Source organism: Cricetulus griseus, chromosome X (genome assembly GCF_003668045.3).
Source record: "Cricetulus griseus strain 17A/GY chromosome X, alternate assembly CriGri-PICRH-1.0, whole genome shotgun sequence".
Classification (NCBI taxonomy): Eukaryota; Metazoa; Chordata; class Mammalia; order Rodentia; family Cricetidae; genus Cricetulus; species Cricetulus griseus.
In genome coordinates, this window is record NC_048604.1 from 43,556,618 (window position 1) to 43,577,723 (window position 21,106).

The following is a 21,106-nucleotide window of genomic DNA, read 5'->3' on the forward strand; positions in this document are numbered from 1 at the left end:
ACAGTCAGTCACTGCTTTTCTCCTTCGCAACTGCAGGGTCTGGATGAGTAATGCCCCCCCCCCCATAGGCTCAGGTATTTGAACATTTAGTTCCCAGATGATGGTGCTGTTTGAGGAGTTGTAGGTGCTGCAGCCTCACTTGAAGTCACCGATAGGGAGCTTTGAGATTATATAGCCTTGCCCTACTCCCAGTCTACTCTCTCTGCTCCATGCTTGTGGTAAAGTCTGAGCTCTAAGCTTTCTGACCTGCTTGCCATGCCTGCTGCCTACTGCTATGCTGCCCCTTCCATTACAACTCTAAACCTCTAGAACCCAAGCCAAAATAAACCCTTTCTTCTGTAATTTGCCATAGTCATGATATTTTAGCACAGCAACAGAAAAGTAGCACTCTGCCAAATGTGTGCTACAGCTGTTCTATGTAGCTTTATTAGTAGGCTGAGCTGGGGTAAGATCAACATCCCTGTGTAGGAATAGAAAGAACTGAAAAGGGCACACAGTCCAGCAAAGGGCTGAGGGATAACTTGCTTCTGCCTTATAGAACTAAGTTGTGATAAGATGTGCATGGAATCTTATAGAATACTCAATAAAGTGTAGTTGTTATAGTTGGAAATGGTTGCCTATGGAGTGGGCTATAATTATCTTCAATTACTTTGAGTTTTCTTTAACACTGAGACAAATAACCATCAAAATATTACTATGTCTGAGTATGACTAAACGTTTTTAGGCTGAGACAAATATCAAAACTGCCTAAAATCACCTCAGCTATTAAAAAGAAACACACATTCATACACACAAATTCAGTAAACACCCATCAAACACCTTCCTTTGAGATATATCGTTTATCCCAGGTAAGATAGGTGAAGAAAAATACAATAATGTACTTTACAGAATCATTTATGTTTTCACATAAGAAATAGAGAATACTGAAATGACAAATTTGTTTTAAAAATAATATGGAAGGCTATCTTGCTAGTAACAATTATCTGAGCCACGTGTAGCCAGCAATGTTGTCTTCATATAGCATTATTCTGCTTTTGTTTCATTTTGTTTTTGAGACAGGTTTTCTCTGTGTAACATCTCTGGCTGTCCTGGAACTTGCTTTGTAGACCAGGTGGCCTTAAACTCCAAGACATCCACCTGTGTCTGCCTCCTGAGTGCCGGGAAAAAAGGCGTGTGTCACCACACCCAGCTAGCATTAGTTTTTAACTTTGCTATTATTGTGTGTGTGTTTATGTGTGTGTGGGTGACCATAATGTGTGTCAGAGTTGCACACTTATGTGACACGATGCACATACATAAGTCAGAGGACAACTTTGTGGAGGTAGCTGTCTGCTCTCTTCCACCTTTATGTGGGAACTAGGGATGGAAGTTGGATCATTAGGCTTACACACTTAATGGTTTCACTGCCAAGTTATTGAAGTGGGCCCGTTTAAACTTTTTTCATTATTAATGTGTTTATTGAATAAGGTGTGAGTGCAGGTATGTGCCATGTGGCACAGCAGGCCTATGGAGGCTAGAGGACAATTTTTGTGCATTAGTTCTTTGTACAGGATGATACTTGTTACCTTCTCATTTTTGTGTTCATGTGGACAAGCCATATTACCCTTACTTTAAAAAAAGTTGTTCTGCTTGTGAGTTCGTTCATGTATTAGGACTGAAATAAGCTGTGACTTTTCAAGTACTAATTAGATTGTTTTCAGGCGTGAAACCCTTGCAACACAACTTTGTGGTTTTCCTCCGTGGTGTGTTCAAGACAGTGCTTCCCATGATACATGCAGTATCAATGGAGCTGGTTACTTTTCGTGTTGGTTAGCAAAACTATTCAAGGCTATTAAACATTTTTTAATGCTAAGCACCATACCACATCAGGCCTCTTTTCTGTACATATGTTCTTGCATTTGTATCTTATTTTATGTGACCCCTTGTTTCCTTTGCTTCTCATATTTAGCCTGGGCTGAAAGAGGCAGGCTGAATAGCCTGTATTTACAGAAATACTGATCCATGTGCCCTCTGACTCCTCAAATGACGAAGTGGGTGGAAGCAAGAACACGCATTGTGCCAGTGTATGCATAAATGCTGTCACATGTAAGGCAAGAAGCGGGGTGACAGAAAGCAAGTCACAAGTTGTCAAGAGCTCTAAATTGAAGTTTTGTTTGTATCAAGGTCCCAGAAAACCAAAGCCACATGAAGTCATGACCCTTAACCACCGCCTCTCCCACATATCGAAGGGAGGAATCAGATACTCATTGCAGCCAACCAACCAGATTGGTTTTTCATGCTCCAGGCCCCCACTCTAGTCCACTTTGGGAGACCCCTCTGCTATGCCTGAAGGTGAGAGATCCTTGAGTGTAAGACCATGTCTCTATGATCATTCAAACCACAAAGCCCCCGAACATGAACCTCCCAGGGTTTAGTGAAAAGCTTGTTTTCTCAATGAAATGTATACAGAATGAATGCATTTCTCTTTTTGAAAAAAGGTGGGGGCCAGCTTCCACACACACTAAAACTGCAGCCAATACAGACCCTGGTGTTGTAAGAAAATGTTTCTTGTTTATACTGCTGTATTTTAATTTTTAGCTGATCTGAACACAAAGAGAGCTCTTTCAGTTCAGAGAAAGAAGGTTTATGGTGTGTGGGAGAGCTAAGAACAATGAGCTCAATTGATAAATTAGAGATGCTCTCAGCTTCTGAGAGCCTGGAAACTCCATCTATAGATCCATCCCAGAGGGCAGAACTAAGTAAGGACAGATGGAAAACACAGCTTTCTTGGGAACTGGCTATTGCTCCTCTGAGGCAAAAATACATTCACTCTGTAGCACCCTCAGTCAGATCTCCAAAATGTGGTGCTGTGTCCTTGTTTCCAGTGTCTAAAAATAAATCTTATATTTTTTTTATTCTCTTTGTCTTCAAGTCATTCGAGCAGACTCACTTGAGGAATATTAATTGTGGTGAAGCAGAAATCAGGAGAGTAAAGCTGAATCACTTCTGAATAGGATGCCTTAACTGATGACTAACATGTTGCCTACAGCTAAAGGCTCCTTTCTCATGTTCCTTGTCAGACACAAATATGAGACAAATCTACAGCTAATTTTAAGTTAGCTTTCTTCAGGCTGGTCATCAGAGTGCTGTCAATGTTGTGTTGGGTGAGCTCATGGCCTAAGCTCTCCAGGATAGTGGATATCATTAATTCATGTTAATCCTGAATGCCACAGCATTTTAATTTATATTGTCCTCATTCTATCTTCCCAGCTCTATAAACATGCAACTGCAAACCTTTCATTTAGTACTTCCCAAGTACAACAAAGTATTATTTACTTGGGAAGCACCAGAGTATCTTCATTGGATAACTAAACAATTTTGAGAGAAGATAAAAAGAATGTAATACTAAATACAACAGATGTTGGGGCATCACAAGGACCCTGGGAAAGTAAATCTTACTGACTCAGTGTGAGCAGAACACTCTGAAACCCAAGAGAAAATAAACCGTTAAACACAAAATGAACCAATATAGAGACCTGAGTTCAGCCCAGCATGGCAGCACACATCTTAATCCAAGTACTCTGGAGGCAGAGGCAGGTGGATCTCTATGAGTTCAAAGCTAACCTGTTCTACATGGAGAGTTCCAAGACAGCCAAGGATCATAGTGAAACCCTGTCTCAAAAGAATCCATTCAAGTTCAAACAGGCATTAATTGGGTTTCTTTAGGTAAACTGTTTTTTGTTTTGCATATATTTCTCAGTGTCTTAGGTATATAAAAAACAATGTATGTATCTATTATATTTTCATAGAAGTAGTATAAAAATAACTACATGGCCTGAAAAATATATGAGCACCTTAAGCTAGCTATAATTAAGTTACTGTTGGTGAGATCAAACAGAACAATTCACTCAAAGGACACCATGTTTGATTGAGAACATTCTTAATTTTATTTTCTTAAATTTTATAAAATACATTTTATAAGATGAGTTTCTAAAAGTTTATTCTTTATGTTATTAAGATCAAAATTCTCTATCAGAAATGAAGGAAACACTTGCAGTTGATTAACTCTCTTTGTATGTGTATGTGTGTGTATATATGTATGTGAGGTTTTCAGGGAACAGTTGGTTATCTGTTACGCTATTAAATCAAAAGAAAATAAAAGATACCGATTATTTCACTTCCCTTGATCTTGATTGGTTTCTTACAGATCCTTTCCCCTCTCCTCACTATTGTGTATCATGCTAGTTTATCTTATATACTGGCCCAAGAACAAGTCTCGCTGTCTTCTTGTAAAATCCGTGAACATGGCGGAAAGCACTTTGGGGAATAAGAATGACACAAATCTATAATAAAAGATCTATAATAACCTTTCCTTCAATAAAAATGATCAGAGGGTTTTTTTAATCCCAAAGTTAACAAATACAAGATAAGCTTGAAATCTGGGAGTTCTTCAGGTTTCAAATACTTTCTGTTTGTTCTCTTCATGTTTCCAGATCTCCATGAAGCTTACCAAATGAACGGCTGACAGATGGTACAATCTATTATGTGACCTATATATACCAAGAGACAATACCCTCTATGCTGAACCTAATTCTCAAAATGCCAAGATAACATTAGCAAGTAAAATCACCTGTCATTTGTTAGAAAAGAAAATATTGGACAGGTTATTCAAATTGAGGTTCAAATTTACCAAGCCTATTTCTACAAATGGCAGAGTACTTGGGGAAAATCCAAATAAGTTAGTGGGACTGGCCAATTTCAAATATTTTGTGATGCTTACTGTCCAGTTATCCTTTTTTCCAAAAAAGAACAATAATCAAAAATCATTCTCCAGCTCTTTCTAAATCCAAATAAGAGATAAACAATTGGAAAATGTGAAGCATGGACCATTATCAAACTAATCAAGATCTTCAAATCACCTGCTATGAGTGAATGGATAAAACCCCAGGAAAAGAGCACCATTGTGAAGATACACCAGAGGACACAATTAGTTGACAGAAAAAAAAAAAAAGATATGCTATCCAAAGAGTTAACTATCTTGCATCTACCCAAGGGCCATCTTAAGTTATACCTTTAGTCTCCACCAACTGCTGTTCTTAAGCCACAGTCTTATTTCATGAAAGCTAGTTTCCTTCTATTCTCAGCTCCTTGGAAACCACAGGGTTGTCATGGTAGCTGTTATCAAGGAGATGGGAGTGAGAAGATCCTGACAACACTGTTTCTCTTCCTAATAAGGTGTAAAGACAGATTTGCCCCCTTTGTTTACACAGACACTGTGCTCCCTTCTGCAGTAAGTAGGGTTGGCTGGGTTAGGGCTTCAATAGTCCATTGCCATTGGGGTCAGAGCTCTCTTTCTAAGGGTGAAAGATCCTTGCTTTGACCCCTGTCTCCCAGCCGCAGGAGGCAGATTTGGGCAAATGCTATTGCTTTGCTAGCATTCTTTCATTTGCTTCTGTCTTCAGTGGAAATATGAAGATATGAGTGAGTTCTTGGTTTTGTGCATCAAGGAGAATACATTTGGCTCCTATTGATGGCAAGGAGACCAAGGACATTTCTGCTCTCTCCCTGAGATCTTTCTTTCCACTTTGTTTTTCTCAATGGAAATGCCCTTTGAGAAGGAAGTACATCCTGGACTTGAGGAGATGCTCCCAAATTAATTAGAGCTTTCATTCCTCTGTGACTTGCAGTTGGAGAATCACCTTCTCAGGCATTCCCCATTTCTAGCAGGAGCCATCTGTGGAGCAAAATGACTAAAAGAGGTACATAAGAGGGAGAGTCCACAGAGAGAGATTAATCACTGCAAGACTCTCCTTTCTTGTTATACTCATCAAGTAAGAAGAGGGCCAATCAGTGGCAAAGGCAGAGTTAAGATAGGAGACACAACACTGTAGGCTGTGTGGTTAGAGCCTCGCTATTAGACAAAGGGGCGTTTCTACGGGAGATCAGAACTTGGTGCCTCGGCCCATGAGTTTAAGGACAGCAAAGTTGTAAGTGGCAGCAATCATGAAGGTGAGCTGTAGGGAACAGACGAGAGAAAATAAGTGAGGTTAGAAAGGGAATGTTTCTCTACTCAAAACCTTTTACAAATGAGGGTGAGCTGAAACAAAATCACAACTAAATAAAAAGAAATAGTCTTCTGCAAAATAAAAAAAACCCTAAAATGCACATTATGTTTTTTCTATAAATGAATAGAAATCTTCTATTAGACACTTAAACCACAGCCCATTCCCAGATAACCTAATCAATAAAATTGTATTCCAGAGCTAGGTTCTGGTAACCACTGACCTTTCCTTTAGGAGATTAGCTCTGTCTGTGCTCTGTCACGACAGCATGTATAAGTGACTTGCAGTCAAAAAGTGTTTGCTGTAGACACATAGCTACATCATGCAGCATAGCCCTCCTATCTCGTATGCATCAACTGATTTTACAAAGTAGAAGTGAGGTGGCTTTTTGTGAAAGCCTCCAGGTACTGAGGAGGATTCTATGAGATCTTCCTTGGAGTTAACAGCTACCTCAGAGACTTGAGGTAAACCACTTTGACTTTAGTGTATTAGGAAGAGCACACTGCTTTGATACTGTACTAACACTCCCTGCAGGACCTAAGGCATAGGACTGCAGCACAGCTATAACAATTCTAATGTGAGGAGGCCCTGCCAGTTTCCCTGAGGGTAATTAAATACACTGGAGACTATCTAAGAGGTTTGTAGTATACAGGATCCTGGGATAAAGCAAATGGAGTTTAGTGATAATTCCATGCTCTTGTCAGTGCCTTGACAACCCGTGGCAGAAATCTGGAGTCGCACATCTTTCTGTCCCCTTTCATAACTTCTCTCTGGCCTTTCCAAGTTGGAAGGAGTCTCTCTTCTAGTCTGACCCTAATGCCACTCAAGCTATCCGTGCATCACTTATTTTCTCATGTTATTTTAAAACAACTTACCAGGGAAACTAGTGTGGCTGCAGCACCCACAAATGCAGCAATAAACAGGTGGAAGGTCATTTGGAACTGCAGGAAAATGTGTGCGAAAGAATTAGTTCTTGTAACAGAAAATAAAAGCACAATCCACTGTAAATAGTGAATGCAGTTTTCTGGATGGCTTGCTATCTTGCCAGTATGTTAATTTTGTGTCTCTTAACTAAATTTTCACTTCCCTAAGTGTCAACCTCCAATTTGCCACTGTCTATCATAGCACTTCACACCTGCAGTATCCCAAAGACTCAGAAAAGAGATTAACGATCCCAAATAATTAACTGTTTCCTACAGTTGTGCCCAGGATCCCGAATTTTAAAGTCAATACTTACTTTGCAAAGATGTGGTTTTTCTCACTTCCTCCCCAGGATTTGCTTTTATACCTTGCCTCTATGACACATATCTGCTCTCAATGAAACACTTTTTCTTCAATTGTACTTATTTCACCTCTCCTTGGAAATCAGGGAGTTCCAAATTTAAAGTATTTTATAGAGCCCATGTATGTCTTTGTGCACGGCCTATTCTCTTAATAAGTTTTTAACCAAAATGAAGATTTTCATTTGGGAAATTTCACTAAAGCTATACGTTTTTCTTTTAACAAGGGGAGTTTGGAGCAGTAAGACTTTTGATGTAAATCTGGGGAAAATAGGTGCTTGTACTATTAATCAGTATGCTCATTGATTCAGGCACACTTAGCCATTATTTTGTAGAAGGAAATCTGCTTATTCAAAGTCCAACAAGGAGGGGGCTGGAGAGATGGCTCAGAGGTTAAGAGCACTGACTGTTCTTCCAGAGGTCCTCAGTTCAATTCCTGGCAACCACTTGGTGCCTCACAACCACCTTGAATGAGATCTGGTGCCCTCTGCTGGCGTGCAGGCAGAAGACTGTATACATAATAAATAAATAAAATCTTTTTTAAAAAGTTCAACAAGGAGATACTATCATCCTTGAAATTGAAGGTCACAAGGAGAAACTTCTGTTATAAGCTGGAAATACTGTGTTTTTAGCCAATCTATTTCAAAATAACCCTAATCATTCACTTACCTCAGCTGTTTTGCAGATGGACAGAAGGTTGGAGCCACAAACCTTGCCAGGGAAAGCATTCCATGGGAGAACACCTAAGATGCAAAAATAAAGCAGAGTAAACGTCATAGTGTTTGAGTGATCTCCACAAGCAGAGTAAGCGTCATAGGACTAGAGTGATCTCCACAAGTAGAGTAAACTCCACAAGAGTAATCTCTACAAGCCTTCAAGTGGAGGCTTGCTCCAGAGCCCTTCTACCTTCCCTATCCTGGCAGTAAACCTGATGTTGACAATAAGCATGATCCCATTTTCTAAACTTTACATAAAAGCAGAGATGGTACTGAATAATGGTGAAATCTTATAGTACTGAAATGTGTTGCTTTGGGCTTTGGTAAGAACAGTCAATTAGAGGAGTAATAACAGCCAACAAATAAACACTCTCACAATTCCCATGTTCTCTTTTGGGATCCTCAGTTTCAGTGGAAAGAGATTAAAAAACTAAGATGCATTTATTCATAATCTTACAATATTTCCATAACCACCATCCTCCTCACCCCAAGACAAAAAAATAAACAAAAAAGTACATCTTGTTTCTATAGATGCTAGGAAATCTAAGGCTTCCACATCCAACTCACCGTACATTCTGGCATCAGCGCAGAGAGTGCCTATACTGGCAGAGGTCTTGCTAGGGAAGGCAATAGACTGACAGGTGGTCCAGGTATTGAAGTAAATGTACACAGGCACAGCAGAGCAGGCAAACACCAGGAGCCATACAACAGTCAGGGCATAGGTGATGCCCACAAACTAAAACAATTGACATGGGGTGGTTAAAAATCAGCATCAACGTACAGGCCTTGAAACAAACTGGAAGATCCTGGAGTGGCATGCGCCAGTAAAGTCAAATTCCAGGTATCTCCCTCAAATGAAATTAGTTAGCAGGGCAGTTCTGTGAAGTGTCATTGGCAGTGTCTCTTAGAGAACTGGCCCCAAGTGTGATGGAGGGTAGGGGGAATGGGTGGGAGTTGGAGTGAGGCGGATCCCTGGGTTAGAGGGGCTTCAGGGGATTTGGAGGGCAGAGGTGTAAAGAAGTAAAAATAAAAAAAGTCCTGAAAGAAAGTTGTGCCATTTTGTGCCTTAGGCTGAGCTTACAAAATGTTCTTTGCCACAGGAGTTTTGTTCCCTAGTCATTGAACAATGCCAATAGGAGATTTAAATTTCAGATCTAAAACCATTCTAAGCTAACTGCTGGTTATGAAAAGTCATCACAACACACACATGTTCAAGACCCCAAAAGATCTTTAACTCTAGAAAATAAGACGAATGTATGTCTTTCTAAAACATGGCTAGTCCAAAGACAAATGGGACATATGCAGATCTAGCCTAATTCTCTCTAGGACCCCCAATAGTGTAGGATCCCAGAATACTGTCACTTGGAGTCAATTCTTTAATTTCTATGTTCCACCCTCCATTTCAGGTTACATGTCTAAGTCTCAATCCCATGACTAGTATTTTAGATTCTTGTATAGTCTGGTCCACTCTTGTAGTCCCTGCTAGGAACAAAATAAAGGGATACCAACAGATTGGTTAGAAATGGTCTTATTGTACAAAGCATCCTACAAAATTCATGCTTTTCAGTTTGAGATGAAATTTTCTAGGGAACCTTTGAAAGATGAGGCTAAGCCGGCCAGGCACCACGTTCTTCCTGACCATATCGTTCAGCTGTAGCCATCGCTTCCTCACTCAAAAGCCAGGCCTCTGGAGAGGACCCAACCTTGGGTGGGGATGAGGCCACAGACTCATGCCCAATTGTTTCCCACCCCTTGTTATTGCCACAAAATCCTGAGGATGATCACCTTGTCGGGATGTCCTAGCCATTTTCCCAAACAATGACACACCCGCTCCAAAGAATGAGCTTGATGTTGGCCTCTGGAACCCCTCCCCTTCTGGCCCCCTGTTACCGTTGCGCTCAGGCCCTTGCCGCAGATGGTGGTCTTGTAGTCGCCAAAGATCTGCCTGACTGCGCCGGTGGTGTAGAAGCCCTCGGCCAGCAGGAGGGCCCCATAAAGGAAGAAGAAAGAGGCAGTTCCATAGATGACATACTGGAAAGCATGAATCCTGCATTGACAGAAAAGTCCAGACAATCTAGTTCAGAGGACACAGTTCTGTCAGCTAGTAAAGTATATGCCTAAGTAGCTAGAGGTTCTTGAGAGGAAACACTAGGTTTCTCCTGTGTTCCTTCGCCTTTTCTTCACTGAAGTAAATGAAACCAGGCAGTAGTAGGTGGGCAAAGGCATGTGCTTCTCTTCTCTCCCTATTCCTTGTAATCCTGCATCCTCGAGAACTAAGCTCCCCCCCAGCCTGATCCTTCAGAAGTGCTACTCCATAGGAGAAATATGTTAGACAAACCTGGAGATGCATGAAGCACAGTAGCCCAACTTGTTCTAGGAGTAGGGGAGACTTATTACTACGGCTGAGTACACAAAAACAGTGTGTCAGACCAAGACCAGGAACTCCACCCTCCCCAGTCATTGAATCTCCACCTGCCATTGTGGAGACAATTCCAGGAACACTGAACATACCTAATAGAAACCGGACCCTGTGTGAGCAAACAGGGATCAATGAGAGGAGGCAGACCTCTTTTCTGAACCTGACATTGTCCCTCACTTAGCGCTTCCAACATGGCATGGGAAAATCTGTACACACAGAAGGATGGTCAGGAATTCTAGGTGATTCCACACTGGTCCCCTACTAATAAAGATGCTGATGACTTTTGTACCCCCAAGATAGGGTGAAGGGGGGGAAGACATGGGTGTGGGAGAGGGGAGGTACTTACACATTAATGAGATACTCATAGTCCTGGTAGTTTTTGGAGAAATAGGTCTCAATTAGCTTCTCTGTACCAGTGAGAGCTTCATGTCCACATCCACAGAACAGTGCCACTCCAAAGAAACACAATCCAGTGGCCACCAGGGAAGCAAAGGGGGCCCCTACCAGACATCTTGCACAGCACTCTAACAAGCCTAGGGAAGAGGAGTGGGGAGTCAGGTACGCATAATAGGTAACTGATCCACTCATATCCACTGTTGGGCCAAGCAGCCCATGCTGCCAAGCACAGAGAGTGGTTATCTTGGGAGTTCTAAAGGATAATCTACAGGTGTTAGCTTTTGGAATGTGAGATTGACCCACAATCATTACTTTATTCCATTCCTAAAAATGAATACTCATCTTCAATATACAGAATATATGGGTTTTTAAAAGGAATCAAATAATTCAAGTGGCAATCCAGGGAAGTGATAAGATTAGCCCTCCTTTTCTTAATTTTGTAGTTTGTTGATTTATTTTAATTATTCGTCAACCATGAATAAACATGCCCGGCACTGTACATGGGATATGAAAACAGAAAAGTACAAACTCTGCAAGATTGGCGTCTTCAGTTTACTGAGGAAGGATGAATTCGGTGGGTGGGATATTTTCCACCAACAATTCCAGGAAAGCAAGTAAATGGCTGCAGAGAGCACATACATGTAGGATTTCAGAAGAAAGAGTGGTAACCACTCTTTCTTCTGAAAGTTAGTATTTTCAGACACAGTTTGAACTGAAAGAGCACTCCAGGTATAAGGTATGATAGAAATTGCATGTTTCTGGATAGTCTCTCACGTGATGTATATTTGTTGCAAGAAGTGCCAAATCCTTGTTAGTCTACATAGAAGGAGTAACATAGGGAAGACAGAAACTGGCATAGGAAAAGGAAGGTTTCTTTTGCACACCACCACCATCATCATCGTCATGAATACAGATGTGGACTTGGGGCTGGACAGATGGCTTGCTGCTCTTGTACAGAATCCATGTCAGGCAGCTCACAACCACCTGTACTAGCTTCAGCTTCAGAGTATTTGATGCCCTATTCTACACAACTCTACTTTAATGCAGGCTTGATGATTTTCCCATGCTTTGCATGTTTTCTCCACACCACTGCAGCTTGCCCAGTTTCTGTACTCTTGAAATTACACTGAGATTGTGGTTGGGGCAGCCTCAAAGAGACTTTCTGTAATGGCGACAGTAGCTTTCTAGCATGGGATGTGGGCCATGGGAACAAGCAAGACCTGGGAACACAGGTGTCTTAGAGTGCTAAGAATAGCTGAGATCCCCAGACCAGGTACCTCTCAGCCCTGGGCCTGTGTTGCTGAGAGACAAGAAAGGTACATAAAGTAGTCACAGACTCTGGAAGCAGCTGTGGCCCAAGTTCTGGTGTTATGTGAAATGAAACTGATAAAATGCCAAGCAAATGACTGACTAGACAGATAAACATGCAGTTCCCTCTGGCCTCTTGACCAGATCTGCAAAAGGTGGAAAAATGAAAATGTTAAGATCTTTAAATAGAATGTATATGCATATATTGATAATCAGATAGTGTATGTAGACAAGTCTATATTTAATATATGCACATATATATAATATATAAACTATAAGGATACATATATTTAGTAATTTGTGCATATACATACATACATATATAGATCAGTTGATTTTTAGACATCTATTATTATAGAAATGTATATACAGATAATCAGGACATGGCTTGTGGTAAGTATGTTGTAACACCTTATCTCCTTATAGAATGAAAATAATTTTCTAAAGTTTGAACTTTTATATTCATGTATTTCTCCAGGCCAAGTTCAACTATCTATACCAGGGTACCAGAAGAAATAGAAATTCATTGACTGATCTCTTTAATATGAGCTCAGTTTTTATTAAAACATTTCTTAAAAATGTTGTGATTTCAGCTATAGATTGTTCCTTAAATTGTCTACTAGACAATACTATTCTAATGTGAAAACTTCCAGAATCTGCAAACAAAGGGAATTTATGAGGCATGCTTTGTTTCTTGGTGTCAATCTAGTGGAGATCCCAACATAGAGTTAAGTTTCTGTAAGTATTACAATAACATACCTAGGTAAAATTGGTTGAGGAAGTTGTGCTTAACAAAATGTTATAGATTTACTTACTTATTATTAAGTGGTTAATATTCCTCAGTATTTTTTTTACAAGATTTGTCAATTCTTTATCATGTAAAACAAGAGTTGTAGAGTACATCACAGATTCTAGTAATCATATACTTAACTGTATTTTTCTCCTACTTTCTAATAATTTGTAGAGTTCTGTAGATTCATATCTTTCTTATTCATTTCTTTATTTGATAAAGAGTGCTTAGAAACTTTAAAAAGGCACCAATAATAATAATAAATGCAAGAGGCAAATAAAAAATGTTGTGGTTTCCACAGCTAAGTTGGACAATTTCAACAGATATTGAAAGATCAATTAATGCCTATCATGGAAGAGTTGGGACAGAGGCATTTGTGTCTTTTATGAGAACCATAGAATAAGTGAGCCCTATTACCCACCCTTCACTGACAGGACAACCTTTCCCGCCCTTCAAAGAGTGTCTCCTTTGAGATCCTTGTACATTACATTAGAGATGAGGCTCAGAAGCTCAAGCCAAGGAATGTAGCAAACATTTGTAGCTGAGCTGGGTCCCTTTCATTTTCCCCAAACTGAAGCACTCCACAAGAGGCTAGCCATTGGTCTGTAGCTGTGCTGCTATGAGTCGAGGCTGAGAGTTCCATGTGAACTTTGCAAGAGAGGATATTCACTACTGGACTATGATGTGTGTGCATGTGCACACTTGCACAGATGTGTACAATACATGATGTGTACACCAAAGAAAAGTGAACCAGCTGAAACAGATCACTGTCTTGGAGAGACATCATTAGGTTACAAAACATGTATCCAGTAAGTCAAGAAAAGGTACTTGGAAGTAAACAGCACCACCATTTTCATTCTCTGCCCTTTTAACTCCTCTCCACCCTCAGCCACTCAGACTCTTCTAGTAAAGAAGGTCTCTGAAGTCTGAGGTGGGGGAGGGGAGGTCAGTGACCCCACTGTTCCCTCTCTCTCCCTCAAAGGGTCAGGCCTTGGACACAGCCCTCCATAACTTGCCCAGACAAAGAAGCCTTGTTTTCTCCTGAGATCTCAGGAGCCTCCTTGGTATTCTGCAAGGCCCTGCAGGCTCGGGGGTGGGGAGGGGGTCAGATCCAGTAAACAATGGTAGGACTATTTATTTAGCCCAGGGTAAAGAGAGCCATCCACCCTGGCAAGTGGTCATCCTGTCCCCATTGACTGACCCCAGCATTTTCACCATGGATGGTCTAATGGTGAGGCAGGTCTGACTGGGAACTTGAGCTCTTGCCAGCCAAACAGAGAAACCTGCTCAATGCTTTAGCTGATGCCCCTCTACATCATCTGTACTAATGATGATTTTTTTCCCTCTTATCACCAAGTGATAAAACAAAGAATGATTTATCATCCTGGACATATGATCATTTGGTGGTCATCAAAATAACCAGAAAATGTCACATTCAGTGTTTTTACTGGGTGACGAAACTTTGGGAGCAACTCTAAATCACCACCTGATACTTTATTTTTTACAGATAATTTTCTCTGTTTTCTTAGACCTCAGATAATAACTTAACACCCTCTTTCTGCTCTACTGCTGTTCACAGCAAGAAGCAAAGCCACAGATTTGAGTGAGTCTCTCTCTAATGTGGAATCCACACAAGTGCCCTGAGATAACTCTACTGTTGTTAGGTTATAAAATATTTCAACAATATCAAAACAAGCATCAGATGTTAAATTCCTCAAAGTTCAGATGAAATGTTTGTTCTAAGGGTATTTAAGTTCAGCGGAAGTAAAGAATCTCAGCTAATCTGCCCAAGTAAAAGTCAAAATTTGAATTCCAACAGGGGAAAACTCAGAACATATAAGAGATTGTCTTTTCATCATAGTAGTTGACAGTTAAAGCATTCTGAATAAAAGTCCATTGGGTTCACGTTGATTTTTCACAATCCAAGAAATAAATTTGGGAACATGGGAACAACAGCCTAAAACCATAAGTTCTCTGTTTCAGAATACCTCAGGGTCAACAGGGTTTTGAATGTTAAAAGGCATTCTGTCATTTCCCAGCTAAGTATAAATTGTGAATTGGTGGAGTCAGTATAAAAGAATTACACAATACAACTGTTACTCAATGAGATTTCAATGTCTCATTTTGATGAGTGGTCACAGAGAAAATTAACGACGCTTTCTTTTCCTTTGTGTTTCAGTGGCTTGAGGACACTAACATTAAACACATAGATGCTTCAAGAAATAGAAAGAAAATAAGAGCCCAATTCCTTTTCCTCAGAAAACTTCCAATCTTGTTTGGGAGAACACATTTATTTCTTAAATTCAAAACCAAAGTTACCTATTATCTAGTGTTAAAATGGATGTAACCTAGTCCTGTAGGGAAACTATTAGTTCAGAAGACATTAGTTCAGAATTGGTTATATTTATCTTCAAATTCCCCCAAGCAAGCATGATCAATCTGTAATAAAACCTCCCTTCTCATCAATGTTCTCTGTCAGAGATCAACAGGACTATTGTGACTCTCAGATTAAGGCCCATCCCACTGATTGTCCTGATCCTGATTCAGTCTCTTTAGGGAGGAACCAAGTGTTTCAACACCCTCCCTCCTTTCCCATGCCCTGGGCACACCTCAAGGACTGGCTCTATGATGAAAATCCAGTGTGAATCTGGGAACTCATCAAAGGGAGGAGAGGAAGGGCTTTCATACAGAGGAATGGGAGAAAGAGACCAATTGTATCCTGCACAATTCCCAGCTTGTCTCTTGAATCCAGCTGACAAAGGGAGAGATAGAAGAACGCTATACAATAGAACTAAACAACAGGCAAGCTCTTTGAGTGAGAAACTGGTCCCATCTCCCTAAGTCTCTGATCTGTACTGCAGTCTTCCCCTCCTCCCAGAATCCACCCCTTAACTTCAACTTACAAACAGAGGCTTGCTTGATCAGGGCCTAGAGCCATTAACATGGCCAAGATGCTAGAATAGCTGTGACTGGTACTAGGGATAGATGGCAATCCATGGGTGGAGTTCTAGAAGTAAAACAATAATTACAAGGAGGTGACAGAGACAGAGACTTTCGCTTCTGGTCTCATTTTGTTAGGACAAAGCCTTGCCTATTGCTGTCTTTCCTGTATGATATTAGCTCTTATACCACATTCAAAGGGGCTCTATAGGCAATGGGGTCTGAGGATTCAAGCCTGATTGACAGTCACACCATATGGACAAAGAAAGAACTCCAACCACCTTATTAGACGGGCATTATTATCATTGCTGCTTCTATGAGTGCTAACTACTAATATAGCTAATACTACTACTATTACCACTAGGAACAAACCTGGCCCACCTTACTTCATATGTTCTTTTTCAGATATAGACTGAAACGCGCACACACACACACACACACACACACACACACACACAGAGAGAGAGAGAGAGAGAGAGAGAGAGAGAGAGAGAGAGAGGGGGGGGGGCAAGGGGGTGGAGAGTGTGTGCAATTCATGTGCAAACATTTGTAGGCCAAAATATAAGCTTGGTTGTTTTAAATCTATCCCTTGAACACTGTCTCTACCTTTTCCAGTTCTGGGGAAATGAAGAACAATCTGTCACTAGAGTCAAGTGTAGCTGTACCTTATGCTACCAGATCTCCCTTTGCTTGGTTAAAGTGTGAAGCTGACCTGTAGAATCTCACCCTCTTCTTTGAGATGCCATTGACTCTTTTTCAAAGCCTTGCACAGCATTTGGCAAAGGATAAGGAAGGACTTGCTGAACCTTTGATGTAAGTTTAATACTGGGTAGGCTCTGTGGATGGGAAGTCTGTTCACTAACCATGACTTATGACTTTTTCTTATCAGGTTACTGCCTTGACCTGATCTTTTCTAAACCTAAAGCTCTGTGAGCAGAGATGGTATTTGTCTTTTTCTTTCAAGGCTAAAGAACTGTAACTAAGGGATGATTTTCAAGGCTATACAATCTCTCTCTCTCTCTCTCTCTCTCTCTCTCTCTCTCTCACACACACACACACACACACACACACACTAAACAAATGAACAAACAAAAAAGGACAGGGAAAATGTGTCACTGGCTTGGGTGGGACATGAAGATGTTTCTACCCTCTCCCTGGGTTAAAGATGTCACTACTCAGCGCTGAGAGAACATTATTGTCAGGATGTGTACTAAATTTCTTGGTGTCCTGGCTCAGGGCCAAGGTGAAGCCCCCCCCCAAAGCGGGACCAAATGGACCAAATGTTTAATCTCTCTAGCTTTTCAAGCACTCCTGGCTAGACAGAGCCAGATAAGAAGTGATGTGATGAAGGATGCCCTTGATCATTTTAGTCGGTGTCTCTAGGAAGAGCCAGTAAGCATGCTGGTCTAAATCTGCTTTCTTTTTAGCTCCTGGCATTCTTGTGGTGCTTATGATGACAATCAGATGGTCTTCAGGTACCTGGTAGAACTCAGCCTCTGCTCTGCCTCCACATTTTATACTTCCAAGCTACTCTTGGAGGGAAGCATTGCAGTCTGGTTGCCAGGGTAACCATCACTGTTCTCAGATGACAACAAGCTTGAGGAAGTCGATGTTTTGCTATTCCGTGATGGCATTGTTATTGAGCAGAACATATTCACTATGGCTTTTTGGCTCTTTCTCAATTCCATTGTTATTCCAAAGATTCATCTGAGGCATCTCCCTGCCAAGTCTGGACAAGGTTTTAATAAGCTATTTCACTGCCCATAAACCTTTCGCTCAGACACCACTGAATTTGGTACCCTGCTTCACTTTCAATCGTAAGAGATTTTGTGGTTGAGGTAATAAGATGCCTGTTTCTGGTGGTGATTAAGCAGAGACCTATGTATGTTTAATGTATTGACAAGGAAATGAATTCTGTGTTGAGGGTTGGCTCAATTAACTTTTTTGAATAACAGTATTCCTATGTTTTCTAGCTGGCCATTTCTACTGATCCTCCTGCCTTGCTTCCTAGGGTATTATAGGCATGGGCCACCACACACAGCTTCACCTCAGATAAGGGCCAATGTTCCTTTCAATTCTAGAATCTACAATTCGACTTGTCTACTGCAATAGTTAAACAGCAATGCACTCCACATCAGAAGCAATAGCATTTCACCGCCTTGCCAGAGAGGGTTGAAAATTCACACTGTCTCAGATACTGTGTCACTGAGTGGCTGCAGAGACAATGGCTACCCCATCGTGTATCCCTAGTACAGGCATTGCTTATCCAAATATATACCCCAGTGACACCTTTTGTGTGTATGTGCTGACCTTCATCTGGAGGAAAGAAACATTCCTGTGATCATTTTCTTCTTCCTGTCTTTTCTTCAAGGCTTTATCTCTGGAGGAATTACAATTCAGCTTACACTCCCCCTCTGCTTTGAAGGAAAAACCTACTCAATCATCCGCACTCACATTAGATAGGTTTCCTGGGTCCAGAGCAGGAACTAACTCTTTCCACAATTCTTCTCACCTTGTGAGAACTCTGGTGGTCAAATGGTTCTTATACAAAAAAAAAAAAAAAAAACAGGGTGTGCACAAAGAAAACCTAACAACCTTGGAAAGAGGAAGCACCAGCCTGGGTATGCATTGTTACATAATAGTTGGTGTCATCAGAATTTATAATGGATAGAGAACTTGTCTACATTGACAGGACTGCCTAATCTTCCACCCTGAAAGTAGACAAAACAGTTCTTATTGCCCGTCTTCCAGATGATGAAGTGGTGATTCATGGTGACATGCCCAATTTTGCAGACTTCATTAGAGACTGAGCTGAGATCCAAACCTGGTTATTTAGAGTCCTAGTCTAGTACGCCACCCTGTTAACTATCCTACTGACATATATGCTTCTAACAGTTCCCTCAGTGACTTGAGAAGCGTAAAAATGCAAGGTTAACTACAGTTCAGTCTAACTGAAAAACTACTTCTGTGGACACTATCAATGTATTGGCTACTATTTTGCCTGGTGAATACAGAGGGCAATTGAATCTCCTTTCCTTCGGGATGTGTTCAAGATGCTACTTTTCTTTCCCAAATGTGAGCAATATGTACACATTTCTGCAGCATCTCTCCTAGGCAAAGACCCTTATGTTCCACACACCTTACTCTGAATAGACACTGCTGAACACTAGAACTTCACAGCTTCCGTCCTTACAGAACATAGAAAAGCCCTCAGGTCTCAGCCAACTTATCAAGAGCCCTTAGATAGATGTCCTCTTGTTATAGCAGGGATTCAGGCTAAGTCCATGACATTTACTAGAAATGTTGAGCTGTGAATGCACACATACACACATATACACACAAGCACACATGCACACATAATACATATCTATTCCTCAAAGACATGGATTAGATATAGATAATAGATAATCCATATCTATTCATGATGGTAAAACCATTGTAAAATGTATTTTCATTTTCTGAACCTGGAATGTCCAGCATAGGCACTGCCAAGTCTGAGTTCAATTTTCCCTGTTCTTCTGTCCTATTGATATCAAACATGCCCTGAAGTTTCTATCAGGGAAGTGAGTATTTGATACCTCTGAGGGTTATAGTCAATATTCAAGTTGCTGCCAGTGAAACCAGGTGTTCCAGATGGCCCCACCATAGCCAGGGCCTTAAGATGGGGGTGGGAAAGGAGAAAGTAGAAGGAAGTGAAGTGGTAGGAAGCCACATGGTCACATCCATCCTGCTGGGCACTTTCTTGAAGGATCTGTGGGACTCCACATGTCCTGATGGAATTTGTTGGTAAGAAAGCATTATGCTCAGTACAGCAAAGAAGGAGTTAATATTATTAAATGCTAAGGAATTAAACAGAAAACAAGTGCCAAAACACAACTTATTTAAACCATTGGAAACACAAATCCCCAACGTTGGAAATTCTCTTTTGCATTCCTGTGCCTGTATCTTCGATGCTAAAGTTTTGGAAACTCACCCATGTCTTTGGCACTCTGACTCCAATTGTAGCCTGCTGGCTAGTCTGCTTTGCGGTTGACTTTGTTCAGCTGCAAAGATGCTGGTCTCTCCAGTCTCCTTCTTCTGTCCTTTACTTTTTCTCTCTGAGTATCTTTGTCCTCTCCTCCTGCAATGAAAAGGGCTCTCTGATTGACAGCCAACCCCCTTAAAGAGATAGGCTCGCTTTCCTCCTCCTCTCCTCCTCCCCTTCTCCTCCCCCTGTCCCCACCTCCTTTGGGATACTCCCTTCTTTAAGGGCTCCATCTTCTGTTTCTGCCTTTCACTTCTAATTGTTTCATTTTTTCTCTTTTTTTTTCCCTAAAGCTTCTCTACAATTTAATTTTGCTACAAAGATGCATCTATCTGAAAAGTGAACTGGGGGTGGGAATTAAATGTAAGGATCCTTCAATCCTCCAACTGACCGTTGGGTCTATCTGATGTGTCATATCTCAGTCTGAGCACACTGAAGTCATGTGAAATGGTAGCACTGATGAGGGGGTCTGGATCAAAATCCAACATGCTATGCTATCAAATATGCCCCAGACAGCCCTCACTTCTAGCTGCCCTTGACCCTAGAACCTTTCCCCCTCCCTCCGTTTGTTAGCAAAAATCATTCTTCCTCCTCCTAGAATTACAATGATTATATAGTTAGATAACAGAGACACAAAGGAGAGGTCAAGATCTGTGCCAAGTTCACAATTTCTAAGGAGATTTAACTTTGAAACAAGACATTATCACAATCAGAATCTGCTAGTCAAAACTCTACCCAGGAAATGTACTGTTCTCATCTGAAAGTGAAGACAAGGCATAGAGAAGCAAGGAATGTAGCAATCAGATAGGTGTGTGTGTGTGTGTGTGTGTGTGTGTGTGTGTGTGTGTGTGTTGAGGTGTATAGTCCTTGTCTCAGAGGAAATTCTATATTAAAAATGGTTAAGAAGTAACAAGAGGAATAATATATGAAACATCTATACTGGTAAGAGTGATTTCTGAAGTCTGTGAAGGCACCTGGGTGCCAAATATAAAAGGTGATATTATCTAGGGGAAGTTTTCTATAACTTTCTAGAACAGGTGAATGTTACGTGCTGATGTGGGATCTTTGTCAATCTTCTCTCTCAGTTCAGAAGCCTCAGACAGTCATAATCCTATTGACCTAGAAGCAAGAGTCTACTGAATGGACCTAAGGCAAGTCCTTGGTCTATAACAAGAGCAGTGACTGCCGTCAT

General features: G+C 40.9%; 1 protein-coding gene across 3 annotated transcripts in view; it reads right to left on the reverse strand.

The window, feature by feature from the left end:
* Positions 1–3,937: 3,937 nt before the first annotated feature.
* Plp1 (proteolipid protein 1) overlaps positions 3,938–21,106 on the reverse strand; it is a 55,406-nt gene continuing 38,237 nt past the window's right edge. For 2 of the 3 annotated variants that reach the window (XM_027432064.2, XM_035449794.1), the window contains 7 exons: positions 19,864–20,010; positions 10,803–10,989; positions 9,823–10,084; positions 8,605–8,773; positions 7,991–8,064; positions 6,917–6,982; positions 3,938–5,993 (listed from right to left, as the gene is read on the reverse strand). In XM_027432064.2, coding sequence (XP_027287865.1) covers positions 5,922–5,993; positions 6,917–6,982; positions 7,991–8,064; positions 8,605–8,773; positions 9,823–10,084; positions 10,803–10,989; positions 19,864–19,867 — 834 coding nt within the window. In that variant the 5' untranslated portion in view covers positions 19,868–20,010 and the 3' untranslated portion in view covers positions 3,938–5,921. The remainder of the gene's footprint in view (positions 5,994–6,916; positions 6,983–7,990; positions 8,065–8,604; positions 8,774–9,822; positions 10,085–10,802; positions 10,990–19,863; positions 20,011–21,106) is intronic. The other variant, XM_027432065.2, reaches the window with a different exon arrangement.